A 19,926-nucleotide genomic window follows, 5' to 3' on the forward strand; every position below is an offset into this window, starting at 1 on the left:
CTTCAAAAAATCATAAATGAAAGACTTTAAAAACCCACAAAATCGTATATTTAAGAAAATATTTCAACAACGGGTCACCTTATGCTAAACCCAGACTCGATTTAAATAGATGGGTCACAGGTTACCTGTGAAATTTCAACGTGTTTTGCCACCCCTAGCTCCAAGTGAGAACTTAATATTTTTCCAATTTCAAATAAATATTATAATTTTTTAAGTTTTGGATGCGATTTACCTCATAAGCTATAATCTTGGAAAACAATAATTAATTTTGACCTGTGTTTGGGAACATTAAGTTCCAATCTTATATCGTTTTGTACAAATTTAGACTAAGATATTATAAAAATATATAATTTTTAAAAAAATTCATACAAATCTAAATTCAAAAATTCTTGCTTCCAACATTATTGAACATCCCATTGGAATTTATCTCCTTAACAATGTCAAATTGGAAGAAATCCTTTATTGGAGGACCGAATCTTAGTGTCTCAATGGGGAGCCGGAAGACAAATCATTGGCTTAAATTTAATAAATCCACCCCTATTAAAAAATTATTAAGAAAAAAACAAACGAACAATAATTTCGTATTTGCAAGAATAGCTGGTGAATAATCGTTTTCATTTTTTTTTTTTTTGGATCGTTTGGCCTTTTTCATTTTTGGACACAAGAGGTAGGTAGGGCGTGTTTGGTAGTTGGGTCCGGGGCGGTGTACTGGTCTGCTCTGCAGGTAGCGGAATAAATACGTGCGACGTGTGAAGGAATCTGTGGTGGAGCAAACAAAGCTCGCCTCCATTGAGTTGTCAAAATGTCAGTCCACATTTGCGGGCCCAAACGACACTCCTACATGCCGTTTCACCTGCATATTCTTCGGCGGCCCATTTTCTCTTTCTGATTGCGACTCTTCGCTGCTTTTCCTTTTTCCGGATATGATATTTTCTCTTCCCGTCTTCCGGGCGGACCGGTGCCCCGTCCGATTTGGGCCAGATTTTTGTTTTATTTATTTTTAAAAAAGATTGTTTTTTATTTAGGAGAGAGAGAGAGAGAGAGAGAGAGAGGGCTTGGCCGTTTGAGGTAGAGGAAGCAAGGTATCAGCAGCATCGTCACTCCTTTGGCTGTTTCAGTTCAGTCTCTCTCTCTCTCTCTCTCTCTCTCTCTGTGCCTCGCTTCAGTTTCTTCTGCAAGTAGAGCAATGCTCTGGTAATGGATCTCTGATTCTCTCTTCCACCGGTTACTCTCTCTGCCTCCTTCTCTATACGCGCGCGTATTCCTTTAATTTGTTGTGAATTTTGATTATCATATGTGTTCTGAGTGATTATTATTACTATTGTTATTGTTATTTTGTTATGAATACGTCCTGGACCCCTGGTGGATGATCCGTATTGCGATGTTTCCACGCATGGTAACCGCTTTTGTAGTTGTTCTGTTCTCAATTCCTTGCGGCTCTGCTGGTGTACTGTACGGAAGGCTAGTGTTTTAGTCAATTAGGGTTTAGTTTCACGAGACGTTGGGGTTTGTGCTCGTTTTAGTTAATTAATTGCTTCTTTTTTTTCTTTTTTTCTCGTCTAGCATTCTTCTTGCTGGATTTGGGGATGAATTGTATCCGGACGACAATTTTTATTGGTTAAAGGATTATGAGATGACAGGGAAGTAGTAAACATTATGCGAAGACAGGGGAGTGGTAAATTACCCTAAGGCTGTACTTGGGAGCATGCAGTTTGAACCTTAGATTTGGATTAAAATGCAATAGAGATTTGTATTGTGTTTTGCTCTAATTCTCACAGTTGAAAATCCGAGCTCAAATCCATGCTTCTAAATATGAAAGTGTGAAGCTATGTTGTGTCCTCTATGTCGGGATCTTATCTGCCTTAGCAAATATTTCGAAAAAGTTATGGGGTTGTTAAATTGTGGAGGGAGTTTGTACTTTTCATAACTAATTATTTAAAAATTAATATAATGTCATGTTATTTGTGAATTTTTCTATAGTTATATGGAGAACTCAGGAAATAACAAAAAATATTCAAAAAATATTTTCCAAGTTTCCTATTCAGAGAACTGGAAATAAGGGGACATCTTTGCAATTCTTATGAAAACTGAAAATGGAAACTAAAAACCATTCTCTACTGCTAAACTGGCCCTGTGTGTTTTATTGACCAACAGCTTACCGTTTACATATGAATACACAGATGAACAAAGAGAAAGAAAGCTTATGAATACAAAACTAAAGACAAAAAATGCAAATACAATCCATTGAATACAAAGCAATCCAAATTATGAGGAATACAAAGTCCATTATATTAGAAAACAAAAACAAGTACAATATTTTAGACAGGCTGTTTCCAACATCCTTGAATTACAATCACAGTTAAAATTTGAAATTTCTGGAATTCCTCTCTTCATTGTTCATGTCATGAATTTGGAACACGCTTCCTTTCTATTACTAATTCATGATGATTTTTCAGCTTCAGCTTCCTTTCTAAATCTAAATTATGATGATTCTTATTGTCTTGCTGATTTTTTGGTAGCCCCATTGTACTTCTTTTTCACACACACACACAGGGCACCTGCTCAGTCGGTGACCAGCAATGACCTGTGACAGGAACTGCGAGAGGCTTTCAGAGGGCAAAAGGGGAAGATGGTAGGGTTGCCTTTGTTTTTTCAGGGGCCAGCAACTACTGGATGCTGTTGGGGCTGTGAGAGGCTGCAAGATGGGGGAGGGAGAGACGGTGTTGTAGAGAGAGAGAGGAGGAGGAGGAAGAGTAGTGCCACATGGGGAAATGTAAACCATTGCCACAGGTGGGCGAGGGCATCGGGAAACCTTCATGGTTTTTAAAATATTTTTTAATGTTTTTTTAATAATTTTTTAAAGGAGGTGTAGTGAGAGTGCCTGTAGAAGTGAAAACAGCATAATCATGGGTGAAATGCAGGAGAGAAAATGAATGAGAATGCAAGGATTGGGATTCTCAGGCTCTCAGCACAAACAAAAACAAAACATTTTTATATGTATTATATAGAATTATGAATTCTGATGATTATATATATTTTTTGAATGCTTTTATTGTTTTTTTTTTATTGTAACTATTTCCTTGTTCAGAATCCATATGACATGTTTCTGCTTATGGCAGCAAATTTTTTTTTTTTTTTCTGTCTGCTTCTCAATTCTCCTGCGCTGCTAGTATTTTAGTTAAATTGGTGTTTAATTTAATGAGTTGGTTGGCTTTGTTGCCCAGATAATTAAGTGCTTTGTTTTCTATCCTGACAGTTCTCTTTGTTGGATTTGGGGATGAATATAGATTAGAGACGAGGATTTTTTGGCATTCCAGCAACAAGTTTTACCTGAGCAATTTAACATTTATTTGGACTGGCGGCCCCCCTTGGTCAAAGCAATTAAGTAGTAACAATTATGAGAAGACAGGAGTAGTAAAATTACACTAACTCTGTATTTGTTAGATGGCCACTTCACTAAAAGCTTAAGCTCATAAGCTATTAGGTTGTCGGCCGACCATGGATATCAATCCTTAACACTTCCTTGCATGTGCAGCCTGATCGCGTGTAGAGATAAAAAAGAAATGATAAATAACTCACTGGTGTAGGAAAAGAAGCCGGACCCTGGGTAGATCCTTGTTGGATATTAATTGAGGAAAGAATTGGATCAAGGCATTGTTGTGTTTAGTTAATCAGTTTATCACATGTGTTTAGATTAATTAGTAGTGGGATTACGTCTTTTAGGGGTTTTTAATGGTAACTTAAAACGTTCTACTTTAACAAAGTTAGTAAGGCCCTTGGGGAAACCAGCCAAGTGAAAGCAATGAGCCATGTATAGGGCAGCTATAACACTCTTCAAGGAGAAGAATCATGAATTAACGATGATTTCTTCATCTATAAAACCAGCTAAAAGCATAGACACACAACAGAAAACATCCACACAATATTGATTCTAGGTGGGTTAGGGGCTTCAGAACAAGGGAGTTGCCAGCAGTGAGTGCAAGAGCAAATTTTGAGACAAGATTGATAGTTGAATGGTGGATTGGTGGTATAGCTTAAACAACGACAAATGGAATCTGCATTTAGTCAAAAGCAAAGATCATATAAACCACTATGAAAAATTGTGTAAACATGACAGCAAAATATGTCTTATTGAATTAGTCAATTGGAATTCAGAAAGCATGAAGAAAATTTACACTAAAAAGGAAGCTTATTAACAAATGAGCTATTACAATATCATTGGGAGTGTTTGTGTAGTTTCTTGTATATTAGGGTTTCGTATAAATAGTGTATGAGAGCCATATAAGAGGTGGTTATTGTTGAATTTGAAATTGAATTGTTTTCCCTTCAATTGCATCTCCTTCTTCCTCTCTTCTTTTTCTTCTTTCTTCTTCTTCTTCTTCCCTTCTCCAATCCTCTATTTCTCCCAAATTCTTTCTCCCCTGGGGAGTACCTTGGTGCTGTTCTGTTCATCTCTCCTCCCTCCCTTTATTTCTATTCTAATTTCTCTCTTGGCGGTAGTTCCTTGATGCTGTCCTGCATCACATATGCTACAGGGAGTGAGATAGCTTTTGACAACCACCAATAAATGTGGGCAACAAGACTACAACCCAAGACCTCCTGGCAACCTAACTCGGATACCATGTTAGATTACCTCTTTACTTAAAAGCTTAAGCCATTAGGTTGTTCGGCCAACAATGTATATCAAGCCTTAATAGGGGACATGCAGTTTGAATCTTATATTTGGATAAAGGCCAATGTAGATTTGTATTTTATATATTGTGCTAAAATCTACAGTACTCCAAACCCAAGTCTCAAATTCATGGTCCCAAATGCTGCATAAGTATGATAGTCTTATGTATTCATAAGGTTTGCTATGTCAGAATCTTTTTTATCATTTCTAATACTTCGAAAAGCTTCTGGTTTTTCCACATTCAAGGAACGAATCTCTTCTAAAAATTATTTTGGAAAATGGTTGCTTTATATGCTTTAATAAAAAAAATCTTCTTGTTAGACCAATTATACAAGTCGTTTACTTCTGTCATTACACACACAAGCACCGAGGAAAGTGCTCACCAGCATGCTACTTGGGTCTTCTGGTTGGGATAACCATGGATTTGGCCTTTCGATTGTCTCTTTGTTAACTTGACATTGCCTTGATTTTTCCTGCCTCCTTATACATGCCATCAAAATCATTTTTGAAAAAATGGCTGTGCAGATTATTCAAGACCATCTGCACCTGTGTATTTTAAAATGGGATTTTGCATTTTTTTTAAGAAAAAAAATAGTGAATTGATAGATTTTGTTTGCCTTCTGAACCTTTAACTCATTTTTTTCTCAGGGTATTTTATTGATCTGAAGCTACAGTTTTCGACCCTTTGCAGAGAGGACTATTATATGGATCTACCTTAATCTTGTTATCATGGTTGATGGTATGGGAGATGATGAATCAGGCAGTAAGCCCCTTGAAAGGCGGTCTGTCTTATACTATGGTGTTGGACACATGCTCAATGACATAACATCATCTTGTTGGTTCACTTATCTCTTAGTGTTCCTGACTGACATTGGACTGTCCCCGAGGTACATTTCATTTGTCTTTTTGGTCTTTTCATTGTATATATATTGAATATGGGTCCCTGCAAAAGATAGATGTACAGTAAATCTCAGTTTGTTCTTGTGTCAGGTTGCAATTGATATTAGGGTAAAATAGAGATCAAGTATTACTTTTAGAAAATTTATGCAATTATTGAGTTTCAATGAGATCCATTGTTGATAAGAATTGATGCTTCTACGAGAAGAAGTTTGTACTTGTATTTTTAGCGGTTCCAATGTTCCACACAAGGAACCACGAACCTGTAAAAGCAGGAAAAATAGCTGGGGGAGCAAGAAGCCCTACTATGAATCCTATATGCAATTGATGTTCTTTTGAGTTATCTTGCTTAATGTAAATAGGCTCTGCTGTCTCGGGTGTGTAGGAACTGCAGTATACCAATCTTTCACAAAATGCAACGATAATATTACATAGGTTAAAAGCAACTTAATTCAGAAAAAATCATTGTTTTATTTGTTTTGAACATGTGGCATCATTCCACATGACATTTTAAACAAAGACTATCAGTATGTCACTGAAATTTATCAGGGTGTGTAATCACTTATAACTTATTGGTAAGCAATCACCACTGATATTGCTTTGCCTTCTATTGCATGTGATTTCCATGGCTTGGTAATGCTGACTGTCACACATTGCCTATTCTTTTATTGAATGGAGCTGATGCTTTTGTTCAATTACTTAAATATGGGCACTGCCTACAATTGGATATGTGTATATTTGATTACTTGAAGTACTTTCAGTATGATAGCAGACATTCTGCCACTGCAGGGATGGATTGAGGGCAGATGCTTGCCACTGCTATTATGCCGAAGAGGGCAACCAAGTTTGAGCCCATAGCTCACTTAAAGATGAGAATACAGCCATGTACTTTCTGTTAATTATCGATGTCTCATACACAATTTGTCAATGACCATTACAGACTTTGATAGATTTGAATAATAAGTTTGGATTTTTATTATGTAATGGTTGAACTTTCCCATGAAAAAAACATAAGAGCGGAAACACAGAAAAGGGAATGAAAAAGAAAAAAAAAAAAAATTTGTGACAGACAAAGTTCATTTCTACATATCAGGATCCTATCTTGAACTATCGTCCATATACGTGTGCTACATATGATTCAGCATATTGGATATTTTTAATGTGCCTTATGATTTTAAGCTTCTAGATACGCGTGCGATTTCTTTTAAATAGAGATAAACAAAATACTAAGAAAATAGAGATAAACATGAATAATAAGTTTTGGCTCTAGTTTGACATATATTCATATCAATGTGTACTAACTTTAATTGCCATGTAATTTTGATTTTAAAGGCTAGTGATCTTTTCAGGAGATGTAATAAAACTTCTCTTCACATTCACATTCTGTAGATCTGTGACTTATTCTTAGCTTTTAATTTGAAGAAGTTTGGTATTGGGCTGCTTGTGGGTTTCACAAATAGATCTCTTTCACTTACCTTCTTGTTGAGGTGGGGAGGGCCTTTATCTTAACCCCTTGGTCATTTCTATCTCTAGGTTTCTATGCTTGTGGATTTCTTCATGAACAATTGCTCTAGATAAATAATGATGCTAATTTGTGTTTCTATAACTATTTTACCCTATCTATTGATTGGCGTTGGAAATCCATTCTTCTATGCGCGATTAGGCTTTTCATGCACCCTGAGGGAATCCCTGTTTCAAATTTGTAATGGTTTAGGTGAATCCTTAGGCATTTGTCATTATGTTAAACAAACACACATTATGTTATCATGTACATTATGTTAAACAAACACACATTTCGGGTGTTCGCTGTTGTACCATTGGTTTCACAAAGTTGATGTACAAAAGCCCATTATTTTGAACATTTCTGTTAACATATCACCAAATATTCTTGTGCTTGTTTCCTTTATTGTTTCAACCACCTGGAATTTGTTAGCCTTGAGACATTCAGAGGTTTAGTCGTTCTAGCATGGGAATTGTATTTTTTTATCTTTGTGTTTTGAGTATAGTGTGTTCCTTTTATTTCACAGTGATGCTGCCACTGTTATGCTTTCTGGTCAAATAGCTGATGGATTTGCGACCATATTTGCTGGTGAACTGGTATCTCTAAAATTAAATTGCCTAAATGCTGACATTACATTTGAAAAATACTGATATGTGCTTGTCTGCTGTTTTTTCTCATTCCTTTTCATGTCTTTTATTTTGCAGTAATATTTTGCCTAACCTATTAATCATTTTAAATTTATAGTTATATCAGCAATTAAGATATATTTATATTTTTCATGTTTGAGATTCTGCTATTTACAATGATATATAAGATGAGTAATCAATTCTCTAGGTTAACTTAAACTAATTTACTGTAGTGCAATTTGACTATGTTAGTTGTCTGTCCAATAATATTGTTAAAAGTGCATGCCTTTTTCTGGGAGGTTTTTGTAACCTGCAAATATAAAGACCTTAGAATCATCCTATATGTTTGGACATGTAACTCTTTTTTTGCAGCTATTCATTAAAGGAAGCACATTAGTGAGTTCAGTTAAGAAAAACTTGATATGATGCAGATTGGACCTAGGTTGGCTAGCCTAAGCCAAGGGATAAGACTTTAGGTACTGTCTTGGCCTGAAATCCCAATCTAGGTATTATTATTTTGCTATTTGGAAAATAAGAGGACAATGCAAGCAAAGGGGTTGAAGAATTGTATCTGGAAATAAACGATGCAAGCCTCCCAAATCAATAAGTATGCCCCTTTCACCAAAAAAGGAAAGCTTAGAGGGCAGCTTTAATAGCAGCCTGCCCAAACTGGTGAAACAAGTAGGGAGAAAATGAAGAAACAAGGACAGACAGAACTGGGAGTAGAGAAACACCTGCTGTGTGTATTGTTCTAGTTTCTTAAGCCTTGGATTTAGCATCAAGCCTTCAACGTCCAGTTTTATGGCTGTAATGGAATTCTATTACTGAGTTTGGGGAAGAAGGGTGTTTAGCTCTTTCTGTTGCAGATCAAACTTTGTGAGAAAATGAAAATCTATTATCGTGCTTGCATGAGCATTGATTTGGTTTTTATAAGAGACATGAAAACCCTGTTGACATTTGTAGGAAATATGATAAGTGGCATGTCTTTAATAAAGTATAAAAAGGACTACTATAATGAATATTCTTTTAGTTGTATAAAAGACAAGCTTAGCTTTGGACGAACCTAAAACAACACAGAATTGGCTAGACTATGCCCATTTACATCTATTTGTTTGATTGTTTGACTTTGAGCTATCTCATCAGTTAGTAAATACCAAATACAAGAATGTACTTTTGAGCTTTTATTGCAGACTTATTGATTTTGCATTTGGTTGATCATGTTTTAATTCTGTATGTGCGTGCGCGTGCGCATGCTCACTCATCCATAGCATGTCGTGTCCTACTTTTGTGGATTTTGCTACATCACTACGTCTATGTCCTTACTTTGTAGCAATCAAAACCTGAAAATGTCATTTCAGTAAAAAATGTTAAAAGGGGCATAACAAATGGAGATATTAGTGAAAATACTTGACCTACCAATTGGGAAATGCTGAATAAAGATGAGGATTGCTCAAGATTATCCCAAACAAAAAATCACGTTCTGCCTTTTCTGAATTCACATCTCTCGCTTGAGGTTAGCCCATTTATGGATAGGCTTTTGTGCAGGCCTAAATTGTACAAGTACTATGTGATTCTGCTTGTTGAGTTGAACTTGCAACCTTAAGGTTGAGTTTTATGGGGCAGGATTGCAAGTACTTATCAAACCAGCACAGTGGCATGAGTTTGAATTCAGCAAATCAAGCCCTCCAGAAATGGGGTTAATGCTGCTTAACATTCAAGCATTTCATTTTCCCTGGATCCATTTGTAAGCAAGGGCTTTGTGCACTTGGCCAACCTGTAGGGTTGAGTTTGAGTTGAGCTATGGCGGAAAAGCCTAGTTCAAGTTCAAAATCTTAGTTCAAGTTCATGGAAATACTTCTTCCATGTTTAACCTTGTCCAAACTCCTATCAAGCCTTTACCAAAGATGGTTTCCTGAAAAATTGTGTTTGGATCCAGCATGCTGCATGCCTAATAGATGGTTCTTGGCATTAAGAAAAATAAATTAGTATTTTGCATATTTTCTGTGCAAAGAAGTAGTGCACTTTAAAAATGACGCTATATGAATTATTTTTATTTTTATGAAAAGAGAATTGATCTGGCATTAAAAGCTAAGGTGTCAAACTGAATTTACTAAACTAAGAAATTTACACATGCTATTATACCTACTGTTGTCAATTATATTTTGGGCTGTGCCTTGCCAACCATGACAATATGCGTATGTTTAACATTATGTTGTTTATAGACCTATGCCAGTCAAATCTCTTTCAGGCCAAACTGCGTACTGCTTACCATGGCAGTTTGCGGGACAGGTAAGTTCCTGCTCTAAATTATATTTTACTTTAAATTACTTCACCTTCCTCTCTCTCTGTTCTCATGGTCTATTTGGGAGAGGTCATCTTCCTAATTTCCAGAATAAGGAAAGCGTCCGTAGTCTCTCTGTTATGAGCATCCATAGTCTCTCTTTTATGTTTTTCCCGGTGAAACTTAGGTAATCACACTCTTTCCTTGGGCAGCCACATCAAGAAGTCATAAGAAAAAAGTATTCCCCTTGTGCTCTTCTTGGAAGAGTCAAATATTTGCATGTCTAATATTATTCTACCAACATCAAGTAGTTGGCAAAAGGCTTTTTTGAGCATCCCAAAACTTTCAGATTATTTAGTAATGCACTTTCATCCTTGAAATTTGCTTTTTGTTAGTAGATGTATTGTCCATGAGAATTCAAGTAAGAACCCAAAAACTGCACTAGTCATTTGATCCTCTCCAAATCTATTTTATTATTAAAAAAAAAAATTAATAAGTACCAACATCCAAAAGAGAGGTTAGTCGGCATCCCGCATTAAACAGCTTGCACTCATTGTTTTAAGCACAACTTCAAAATTTTGCATCTTTCTATGAATCTGAAGGAAATACAAATTTTAAGCTCTCACCTGGGTTCATCCTTTTTTTTTTTTCCTGTTAAGACTATTGCATGCTGGAATTAATTTTTTCTTACTGTTTTACATGGTAGATAGACAGGTTTGGACATTTCAAAATATGGCATGGTGCAGGATCTGTTTTGGTTGCTGTTTCTTTTTCTTCTGTTTTTGGTGGTTGCATGCCTTGCAAAATCTTTGGCACCACTTCTTCCGCAATGCAAACTGTGGGGTACAGCGTGTTTGCAGCAATCTTTAATGTGGGCTGGGCTGCTACTCAAGTTTCACACATGTAATTACCTCAACTTAAAATGTGACATTTTACTTGAGCGAAGGAACTTAAAAAAAAAAAAGGATGGAAAGGGGTGGGAGTTGTGGGGGTACAGGTTCCTTTTCATATTTGTTGTTTTTGAGTTGTCGCCATTTCATTGAATTTTCTAGTGTAATGGAAAGGTTGAACTCCTTGTGTATTTTCCCAAGAGCCAACAGAGCAAAATATCTTCATTTTCCTTAGATGGGATTTTTTTGTCCTCTGAACTTAGAATGACCTTTTGAAAATTGGAATGGGTTAAGTACTCATCACTGGATTTTTTTAACCATCTTCTTCATCTAGTGTTTTAGGTCCATGGTTGAAGGTTGTCAGAATATTACCTTTGAACAGCATGGCCAACTTCCCCCCCCCCCCCCTCTGTCTCTCTCACAAAAAAAAAAAAAATTCTGCCCAAAAGAACTCATACCCAGATAGCAAGCCTTTTTTGCAGGACATTTTTATACGATATAAGCTGCTTTTTTTTTGGTTCTGTTGAAGGTCCATGGTGAATTGCATCACCCTAAATTCAACAAGCAGGGTAGCGCTGGCTAGCTGTCGCAATGCCTTTACAATGGTTAGCACCTGTCTAATTTTTGATTTGATGCATACCTTTTTTATGCAAATTTTATGCAGCATCATTGAAGGTCCTGTCTTTATTTTTTTTTTAATCCAATGTTCTAAAAGGTCGCCAATCTTAGCCTATATGCCATTGCTTTTATCGTGTTCAACGTCAGTAAAGCCAGGACACATGTTGATACTGAAAATCAGGTATGTTGATTAGAGGAGTGTTGGTATAAATTTTAGGTGTCAGAGATATTTCCTTTGGGTGTAACAGTTATTCTCAATTGGGCAGTACCATTGGATTGCATATCTATCAATTATTATTGGATCCTGCTTTGTGGGAGTATTTCATCTTGGAACCAAAGAGCCAAGGTATGCAATATTTTCCTACTTAGATGTCAAACTTCCTGGTGCAATTGCAACCACTGAATTGAAGCAATCATTGCATTTTTTGGGTGTAGACTGAAGCAAGGTTTTCAAGGAAAAAGTCATCGAAGGATTTCATGGACTTATTGGTTCAAGAAAGTTTTGTACTATCAAGTTGCCGTTGTGTATATGCTCACAAGACTAGTGACTAATGTTTCACAGGTCAGCTCACATTTCCTTGCATAGCAGCTCTCTTTTTTAAGATTTTTTAGTTTTTATTATCAAGAACATGCAAGGAGCTGGTATTCCACGAGGATTTCTTTTTTGAGCATTCAAGTAAGTGCATTGTTCAAACAGGGACATTTTTCCTGCAAAATAAGCCTTATAATGCGAGCCCCAAAAGAAGAGGCAGAAATTGATTTGCAAATATTGTTAATTTAATCTTGACAGTTCTTACAACAAGATGGTGTTTTCTTTTTCTCAGGCATTACTTGCATTATATGCCATTAATGATCTGCAAATGGCCCAATCATCGAAGGCTCTGGTACTATCTTTGTCCACATTAAAATTTCCTTGTTCAGTTTTCTACTGTAAGAAAAAATATGTGCAAGGCTGATTTCCTGTTTTACTGGTGTTAACAGGTTCCTGCCATTATCTACATATGCAGCTTCATCGTGTCTATCCTTCTGCAGGTTGCATTGGAAGTTTTCTGATTTAAAATATGTCTCTTGATTCATATATGTACTTTATTGTTAATGTTTAAGTGTTTAATTAAATGAACACTATAGGAGATTTCCTGGAATGGCCAACGCTTGAAGGCCTTCTACTCTACTGGAGGCATACTTTGGATATTTTGTGGTGCAGGGATCCTACTTTTACCAAGAAACTTGAGTGGTTTTATGTACATTTTATCAGTAGTTATTGGCATAGCAAATGCATTAATGACGGTATGATGGAAACTTATGCTTTTTATATTCATTCCATTACATTTTATGTGTTAGTCCATTAACGAAAAAGGAGAAATGTGTTGCCCTTGTTAAATTTAACCGTACTATAGTCACTGGTCAGTCAACTTCGTTCAATAATGGTTTAGGATTAATGTCTAAAGTGCACATAATATGATGCGTCATGCGAAATATAAAGTATTGCATCAATATTAAAACTATTATTTTGGAGAAATAAAACAAAACTGCAAATACATAATTTGACAAGGTTTTAGAAATTAATATCTGAAAATGTTGGCACACTCAACTAAATTGTTACAAAATTTCTGGAATTTTACAAAATATAGATTTGTTCTCATGTTTGTACACACATACATAGATACTGCATACTATATGTACATGCAAGCATATGTAGCTGGGTGAGCTTACATGTTTGTATATATATATGAATTTTCAGCCAGGAGTTCAAAATTTTTATCTTTTACGTAAACATAATGCACATATGTACGGAAATAATCATATACGTACACACATGCGCATGTACATAGACACCTACACATACAAGTGTGCATGCACACACATGCACGCACATGTTGTACATATGTAAATAGATAAATAATTGTTGCCAGTGTATATGTAAGTATACATGTATGCAAACGTGTGCATGTAACTCACATGCACAAAAACATGTGTATGTTGACAACTTGGCATAAAAATATGTATCTGCATGTGTGGGTGCACACATATAACTGTTGTTTCTAAAGGTCTTGGTTTCAAATTCTTCTTGTCCATGTTTACTGTTTGTTAAAACTAATCTTTATTTCCCGTAAGGATTGTTACTCATTTTTTGTTTACCTCCCCACATGCAATCACATGCAGGGGAACATTAATGCTTGATATACGTTTTTGGTTACAATCTACCAACTTAAGGTTTTAAGTCCAGTGGTAATCTAACACATTGAAATTTCCATGTCTTGCTTGAGATTTTCACCAGTTTTCCAAATTGCAAAACTGATGATAAAATCAAATGTGAATTTAGAACTCTAAAAATATCCATCAAAATTGAAAGTCAAAGACTTTGCATTTTCAGATTTTTTTTTAAACTTAGGTTATATGTTCACCCAGCTGCTTCCCCCTCCCCCCCCCCCCCCCCTCTTTTTTTTTTTTAATATTTTGGGTCTGGGAGTTACAAGTGTCTGGAGAAAGCGTTAATTTGTAATTGGGCTATTTCCTTTGACTAACAGGTGACTGGAGTTGGTATGCAAAGTTTTCTGGTTGGTGAAGATCTCAATGGCTGTGCATTTGTTTATGGATCACTAAGCTTCTTGGACAAAATCTCATGTGGGCTTGCCTTGTACATTCTTGAGTCGCATGAAAGTAAGCCGCTTAGCTGTTCCTCATTTGCAAGTTTTTCTGTGTGTGTGTGTGTTCGTCTTTTTTATTTTTTTTGTTTTTTGGGTTTGAATTTAGTTGCATAAATTTTCAACCACCAGTTAAGAGCCTCAGAAGCTGCATTAATTTCCATGCCCGGGTAATACCAGATCGGGTTTAACTCCATGTTCTCAAATCTAAGCAGGCAGTTATTTATTGTTTTATTTTTTTTCTTTTGCAATTATTAAAGATTTTGGATAAATAGAATATTTCTTAATAATCGATTTCAACAACTGTTAAATAAAACTCAATAAACCCTAGGTTTTGATGAGTAAAATATATATATAAACATCATAAGATTAAATTAAAACTGTTTGTAGGGTAGAATCAAAAGTTACATGGGTTTGTTTCACTTTAAAATTTTTTAAATTATTGTTACACGTCAAGCTGTATTGGATAGATGCACCCTTTTAGATGACATGATCAGATTATTTTGAAAAATCTGCTTTGAAAAAATCTTGTCCTCTATATTTCACCTTCTGTAGTAGCATTTCAAAGTCTGAGTAGTCCAAACTAATTTACCGTCCAATTTGCTTCCTTTTTGAAACCTTATGCAGTGTGTTAGGGGTTGACAATTGCCCTCACCAGGGATTTTTATAGTAGATGTTGAATAACTTGGATGATGACTTATGTGGTTGGCTTGTTGATTAAATATAACAACTAGTTCCACATGTCATTGAGTATGAAGGTCGCTTGTCTTCATGAATTCATTATTGTTGGAACTGATATTTCATGCCTATGATGGCTCGTGTTCATGACAGCCGGATTGAGCGTGTAGTTATTGGCTGGCTCTGTCGAGGGAGAGCCTCGATGAGTTCCGCGCGGCTAGTTAATTGGGTTGAAATTGGCGGTCTGTGACAGTTGGTATCAGAGCACAGTGTGCGTGAGTCCGGTGGGCATGAACACTATGAGTTGGAAAATGAGAATTTAAACTTTTTTGTAAAACAGAACAATGTGTAAGTATCTAAGGCATGGGACGACTCAAGAGAAAGGCGTGTTGATTGAGTTGAGGCCGCCAAAAAGAAAATTGATTTTGAAAATAGAATTGTGGAACTTAAGTCACTCCATGTATGAAAATCCTTGGTATGGAGTAGTTGGAAGCCTCACAAATGTTGAAATACATAGAGGGCATGATGTCATCTCCTATCTCATGAAAGAGAAAGAAAAACAGTGCTTGCGGTATTCGAAGGAGGATTGTGCAGTTGGAAACTCATCGAGGGCGCGATGACATACATAATCCATAGGGGTAGTGCCAATAGAGCATGAGGCCTCCCTACGGGAAGTAGACCAATAGAGCTTGAGGTCTGCAAGAAAGTATTGAGCTGTCGCTTGGAGTAAGCTAAAAACACATCGAGAGCATGATGCCATCCATCATCCCAAGGGGTAGTGCCAATAGAGCTTGAGGCCTCCCTATAAGAAGCAGACCAATAGAGCTTGAGGTCTGCCAGAGAATATTGAGTTATTGGAAGCCTTGAGTAGGCTGAAACATATCAAGGGCGTGATGCCATTCATTGTCCCCAAAGAGTAGAGCCAATAGAGTTTGAGGCCTCCCTGCGGGAAACAAACCAATAGAGCTTCAGGTTTGTCTGAGAATATTGACCTGTCGGAAGCCTTGAATAGGCTGAAAGACATCAAGGTTGGATGCAATCTAGAATCCCATGGGTTTGTGCCAACAGAGCTTGAGGCTGCCCTACGGAAGTTAATTGAGATTTTTGCTATATTGCATGTACATAGGATGGGAAAAGAATCCATAACAATTTGATGGGTAAGTGAGTAGAGGACTTCCAGTAAGACTAATGAGAGAAGGCAATGGTTCACACCAAGTACGCAGGAAAGTAGGCAAGGTGCCACACAAAAGTGCAAAAGGGAAGGCATTGTGAACGCTGCACGCTCTGGAAGTCAACATGGTAAAGAAAGGGTAATGGTTCACACCAAGCGCCCAGGAAAGCAGGTAGGATGTCACACCAAGCGCAAAAGGGTTGGCAGGGTAAATGATGCATGCTTTGGTTGGTATGGCAGAGATAGGATAATGGTTCTCACCAAGTACCTAGGAAAGTAGGCAGGGTGACATTCCAAATGCGTGAAAAGGGGTAGGTAAAGTGAACGCTGCACACTCTGACAAAGTTAAGATAGATAATTGCAAGCCTCTGATGACTTGAACGATGCTACAATGTGAGATTCGGTAGATTTCAATACCCAAAAGACAACCAACTGGAGTGGATGAGTCGTATACCTTTTCGGCTCTTTACCTATCAGTTGTTGTAGTTACCTTTCATAGTTGATGAGTTGTATCCTTTTTCAAATCCTTACTTGTCAGTTGTCATCATTTATCCCACATGGTCGAGGAGTCGTATCCCTTTTTAGCTCTTTAACCAGTTAGTAGTCGTTGTAATCTCACATAGTGGATGAGTCTGTGTCCCTTTTCAGCTCTTTGCAAGTGAGTTTTCATTATTTCTTCATACCGTGGATGAGTCGTATAGAGTCTAGACTAAATATGTAGAGTATAACCTAGTAGGCATATTGTCAATCATGAAGGTCATCAACAACAGGAGTAGGAAGTCTTCTTACAAATACATCGACGAGGTCATCGATAGAGTGAGTTGGGGAGAATGTTAGGGGTTGACAGTGTGACCCTGGTTAAATGGAAAGGAGAGATGTCTTCACTTGCTCTCACTAGGGATTTTTATAGTGGATGTTGAATAACTCGGATGATGGCTTGTGTAGTTGTCTTGCTGATTGAATATAACAACTAGTTCCACATGTCATTGAGTATGAAGGTCGCTTGTCTTCATGAATTCATTCTTGTTGGAACTGAAACCTCTCGAGTGTTCATGATAGTCGGATTAAACGTGTAGTTATTGGCTAACTCTGTCGAGGGAGAGCCTCGTTGAGTGCCGCGCGGCCCATTAATTAGGTTGAAATTGACGGTCCGTGACACACTGCCTATTAGTTATTGGTGTCTCAGCCTTCTTTAAAACAGTTGTAGTATAATTACGATATGATACCCTGATCATGCTTACAGGTGTGGGGCACATAAAAAGCTGTAATCATTGTGTTTGAGACTTTGGATTTTGAATTTGAAATTTTGTGAATTTGGACAAAACCCGATGCAATAGTTTCATCTAGACCCGAGGACTAACACGGTGTTTGAAAATACTTTGCAAGTATGGATTTATTTCTGCTTCCAGATAAGGGATTTTGATAAGAAAATTTTCTCTTTTTTGACACAATCGACTTGTTCGCAGGTACCTCTCCAAAAATGCTGTGGTGCAACTCAATTTCAATGCTTGGTTGTTTTTCAATAACAAGGTACGGGTTGGGTCTGCTTCCAGCATTTTGTGCGCTTGTCGGGTCAGCCGTGACCTGTTCTATGGAACTTTCTACACCTATCTCAAGAACTTCAATGGAGCCGTTCTTGGCCTGAAACAAGTGCTGAGAAGGACCCTTAGCTTTATACTTCCCAACTTACTATATACCTGAAATAGAAGGACTTGTCTTCCATCGAAGACATAAAAAGGTTAATAGGCTCACAAGGTTTTTATTTCCTCCCTTGAATTTTTTTTTGAATTTTGGTGGCATTGCCAATACACCCACGTACGATTTATTTGTGTTCATAGACATATGTTTAATAAGGTTTGATTTTAGAAATTGTTGTACATTATAACATGTCCAATTGGGTTGAATTGTATTGGTGCTCAATTTGATAGGGCAGGGCAGTTGAGCGCCGAAAACCCATTAATACCTGTACCTGATTTTAGTCCTCACTTTATGCTTAGTGCGTTAGAATTGAATTGAATTAAATTTATGAATTTGATTTTTATGCATTTTTCATTTATTTAATTAATTATTTATTTTGTTTCATTCCCACTGTATTTCGTTCCACAAGGAACGAAAGGATGAGAAAAAGGTCTCCCCTCTGAATGTATTATATAGGGATGACCTAGAGAGAGAGAGAGAGAGAGAGATTGGTTTGGCAAAATTTCATTGCATTCTGTAGCTGAATATTAACTTGTTTTTAGAATTATTAAGTCTAATATGTTTTAGTTTTGAAAATGTGAACCAGGTTTTGCTTTTGGATTTTAGTTTTTTGCTTTTAATTTTATTTTCATAATTTTTTATAATGACACAAATGACTCCTTACAATTAAGAACAAAATGAATCCTCAATAAAAAGTTTTAAAAAAAATGTCACTTATTTTACTTGTAGTCTAATATTTGTAATTATCATTTTTCTGTCAATTAAGATAGCGGATTTTTACTAGATTTGTTGATCATTTGCTCTAATAAAATACAAACCGCTGCTTATTTGTGAATCAAAGATGACAGCAAAAATCAGCATGTTTTAAATTTTAGTTAATAGTTTTTTAAAAAATATATATATAATAATGGGCCAATTTTAGCAAGTAAACAATTTAGTCAAAAGAGGAATTTTTATAAACAAAATATCAGTGCTAAAAAGTGTTATTAACTTAAACAATGCATTAGCTTATTTGATTTCCCCGAACACTATATTTAAAACAACCTCCAATATGATTTTTTATTTATTTAAAATAACCTTTAATTGAAAGAAGTTCATGGGATCTATCTTATCGTTACACATTGAACTATTAAAATAAAAATAAAATTACTTATTATTTTACTTTTCTATTGATATTCGTCTTTTTGGTTAAAAAAATTAGGCTACATGAGAAGGACGCCCTTATTAAAATTTTAATCAAGTTATCTTTATTTAGTTTCTCAGTGTTTTTTAAAAAATATATATATATATATTGGTATATGTCTTGTATATGAATCTAAGATTTATTTCTTTTATCTTTTATCCTATTTTGATTCAAAGTTTTTTTTGGCAAATAGTATGTTTGCCCAATACCAAAGGAGTTCACAATTTCAGAGCTCCTTGTCATCCCAGCAAGCCTGATGGCTTGTAATTGTTTGTCGTTCATTTGGATTATAACTCGAACCATAAATACTTCTCATCCAAAATTTCAAGTAGGTAATATTCTAGGATATTCATATCAATCAAGGTCTTATTGACTTACAATGCCTCTTCTCGACTTATTGTCTAATTAATGAAGTCCTAATGTTCCAAAAACAGGCCTACTATCTTCTTCCAAAAACATGGCTCAGATGCCATTTGAACCATTCCGCCTTGGTTGATAAAAGCAGAACATACAAAGTGAGAAGATAGTAAAATGTATATAATCAAGGCAATTAAAATGGTCAAAATTTTCTTACTTCAATTTCTTCAGAAGTTAAGATACAATATTTGTTGATTGACCTGATCATTATATAATTTTTTTTAGGATAATTCATAGAATTGAGCTGACCCATCTTTAATTAAAGAGAGTCACTCCTTTGGTAGAGCAATTTTAGCTTTATTGCTTTTGCTCTGTTAAGATATTATCGTCTCTTTAATTTTTTTTAAAATACACTGATCCTAAATGATCATCTTCTTTGTCTTATAAATCATTTGTCTAAGAAGTATTATCTTCACTTGAATAGGTACACATTCCTTCTCAGCCTGAAGTGTGTATAGCCGGGGTGGACCGCCTCTTCCAAGTGGTACCTGTTGTTTTCCACGGTTTTGATTCTGAGCAGCTACCATAGGCCATGGTTCCCGGCAATCCTTCTTGATATGCCCTGGTTTACCGCACCTAAAGCAATTTGGAGTGTCAAATCAGCATTCGCCCCTATGTCTCTTATTACACTTTGGACATACAGAGACTA

The 19,926-nt window shown here is 36.1% G+C and overlaps 1 protein-coding gene across 7 annotated transcripts; it reads left to right on the forward strand.

The window, feature by feature from the left end:
• Positions 1–943: 943 nt before the first annotated feature.
• Positions 944–18,024, forward strand: LOC131167094 (uncharacterized). Of its 7 annotated transcripts, XM_058125894.1 has the most exons (14): positions 944–1,194; positions 2,554–2,790; positions 5,321–5,559; positions 7,576–7,666; positions 10,684–10,880; positions 11,397–11,472; positions 11,583–11,666; positions 11,752–11,831; positions 11,921–12,047; positions 12,310–12,369; positions 12,467–12,517; positions 12,614–12,772; positions 14,014–14,146; positions 17,446–18,024. In XM_058125894.1, the coding sequence occupies exons 3-14, from the start codon at positions 5,402–5,404 to the stop codon at positions 17,622–17,624; spliced, it is 1,395 nt and encodes a 464-aa protein (XP_057981877.1). In that variant the 5' UTR covers positions 944–1,194; positions 2,554–2,790; positions 5,321–5,401; the 3' UTR covers positions 17,625–18,024. The 7 variants fall into 7 exon arrangements, with proteins under 7 accessions (XP_057981877.1, XP_057981878.1, XP_057981879.1 ...); XM_058125895.1 differs by lacking the exon at positions 2,554–2,790 and having other exon boundaries at positions 944–1,224; XM_058125896.1 differs by lacking the exon at positions 2,554–2,790 and having other exon boundaries at positions 5,364–5,559.
• The last annotated feature ends 1,902 nt before the right edge of the window (positions 18,025–19,926 follow it).

This window comes from Malania oleifera, chromosome 10, assembly GCF_029873635.1.
Source record: "Malania oleifera isolate guangnan ecotype guangnan chromosome 10, ASM2987363v1, whole genome shotgun sequence".
Classification (NCBI taxonomy): Eukaryota; Viridiplantae; Streptophyta; class Magnoliopsida; order Santalales; family Ximeniaceae; genus Malania; species Malania oleifera.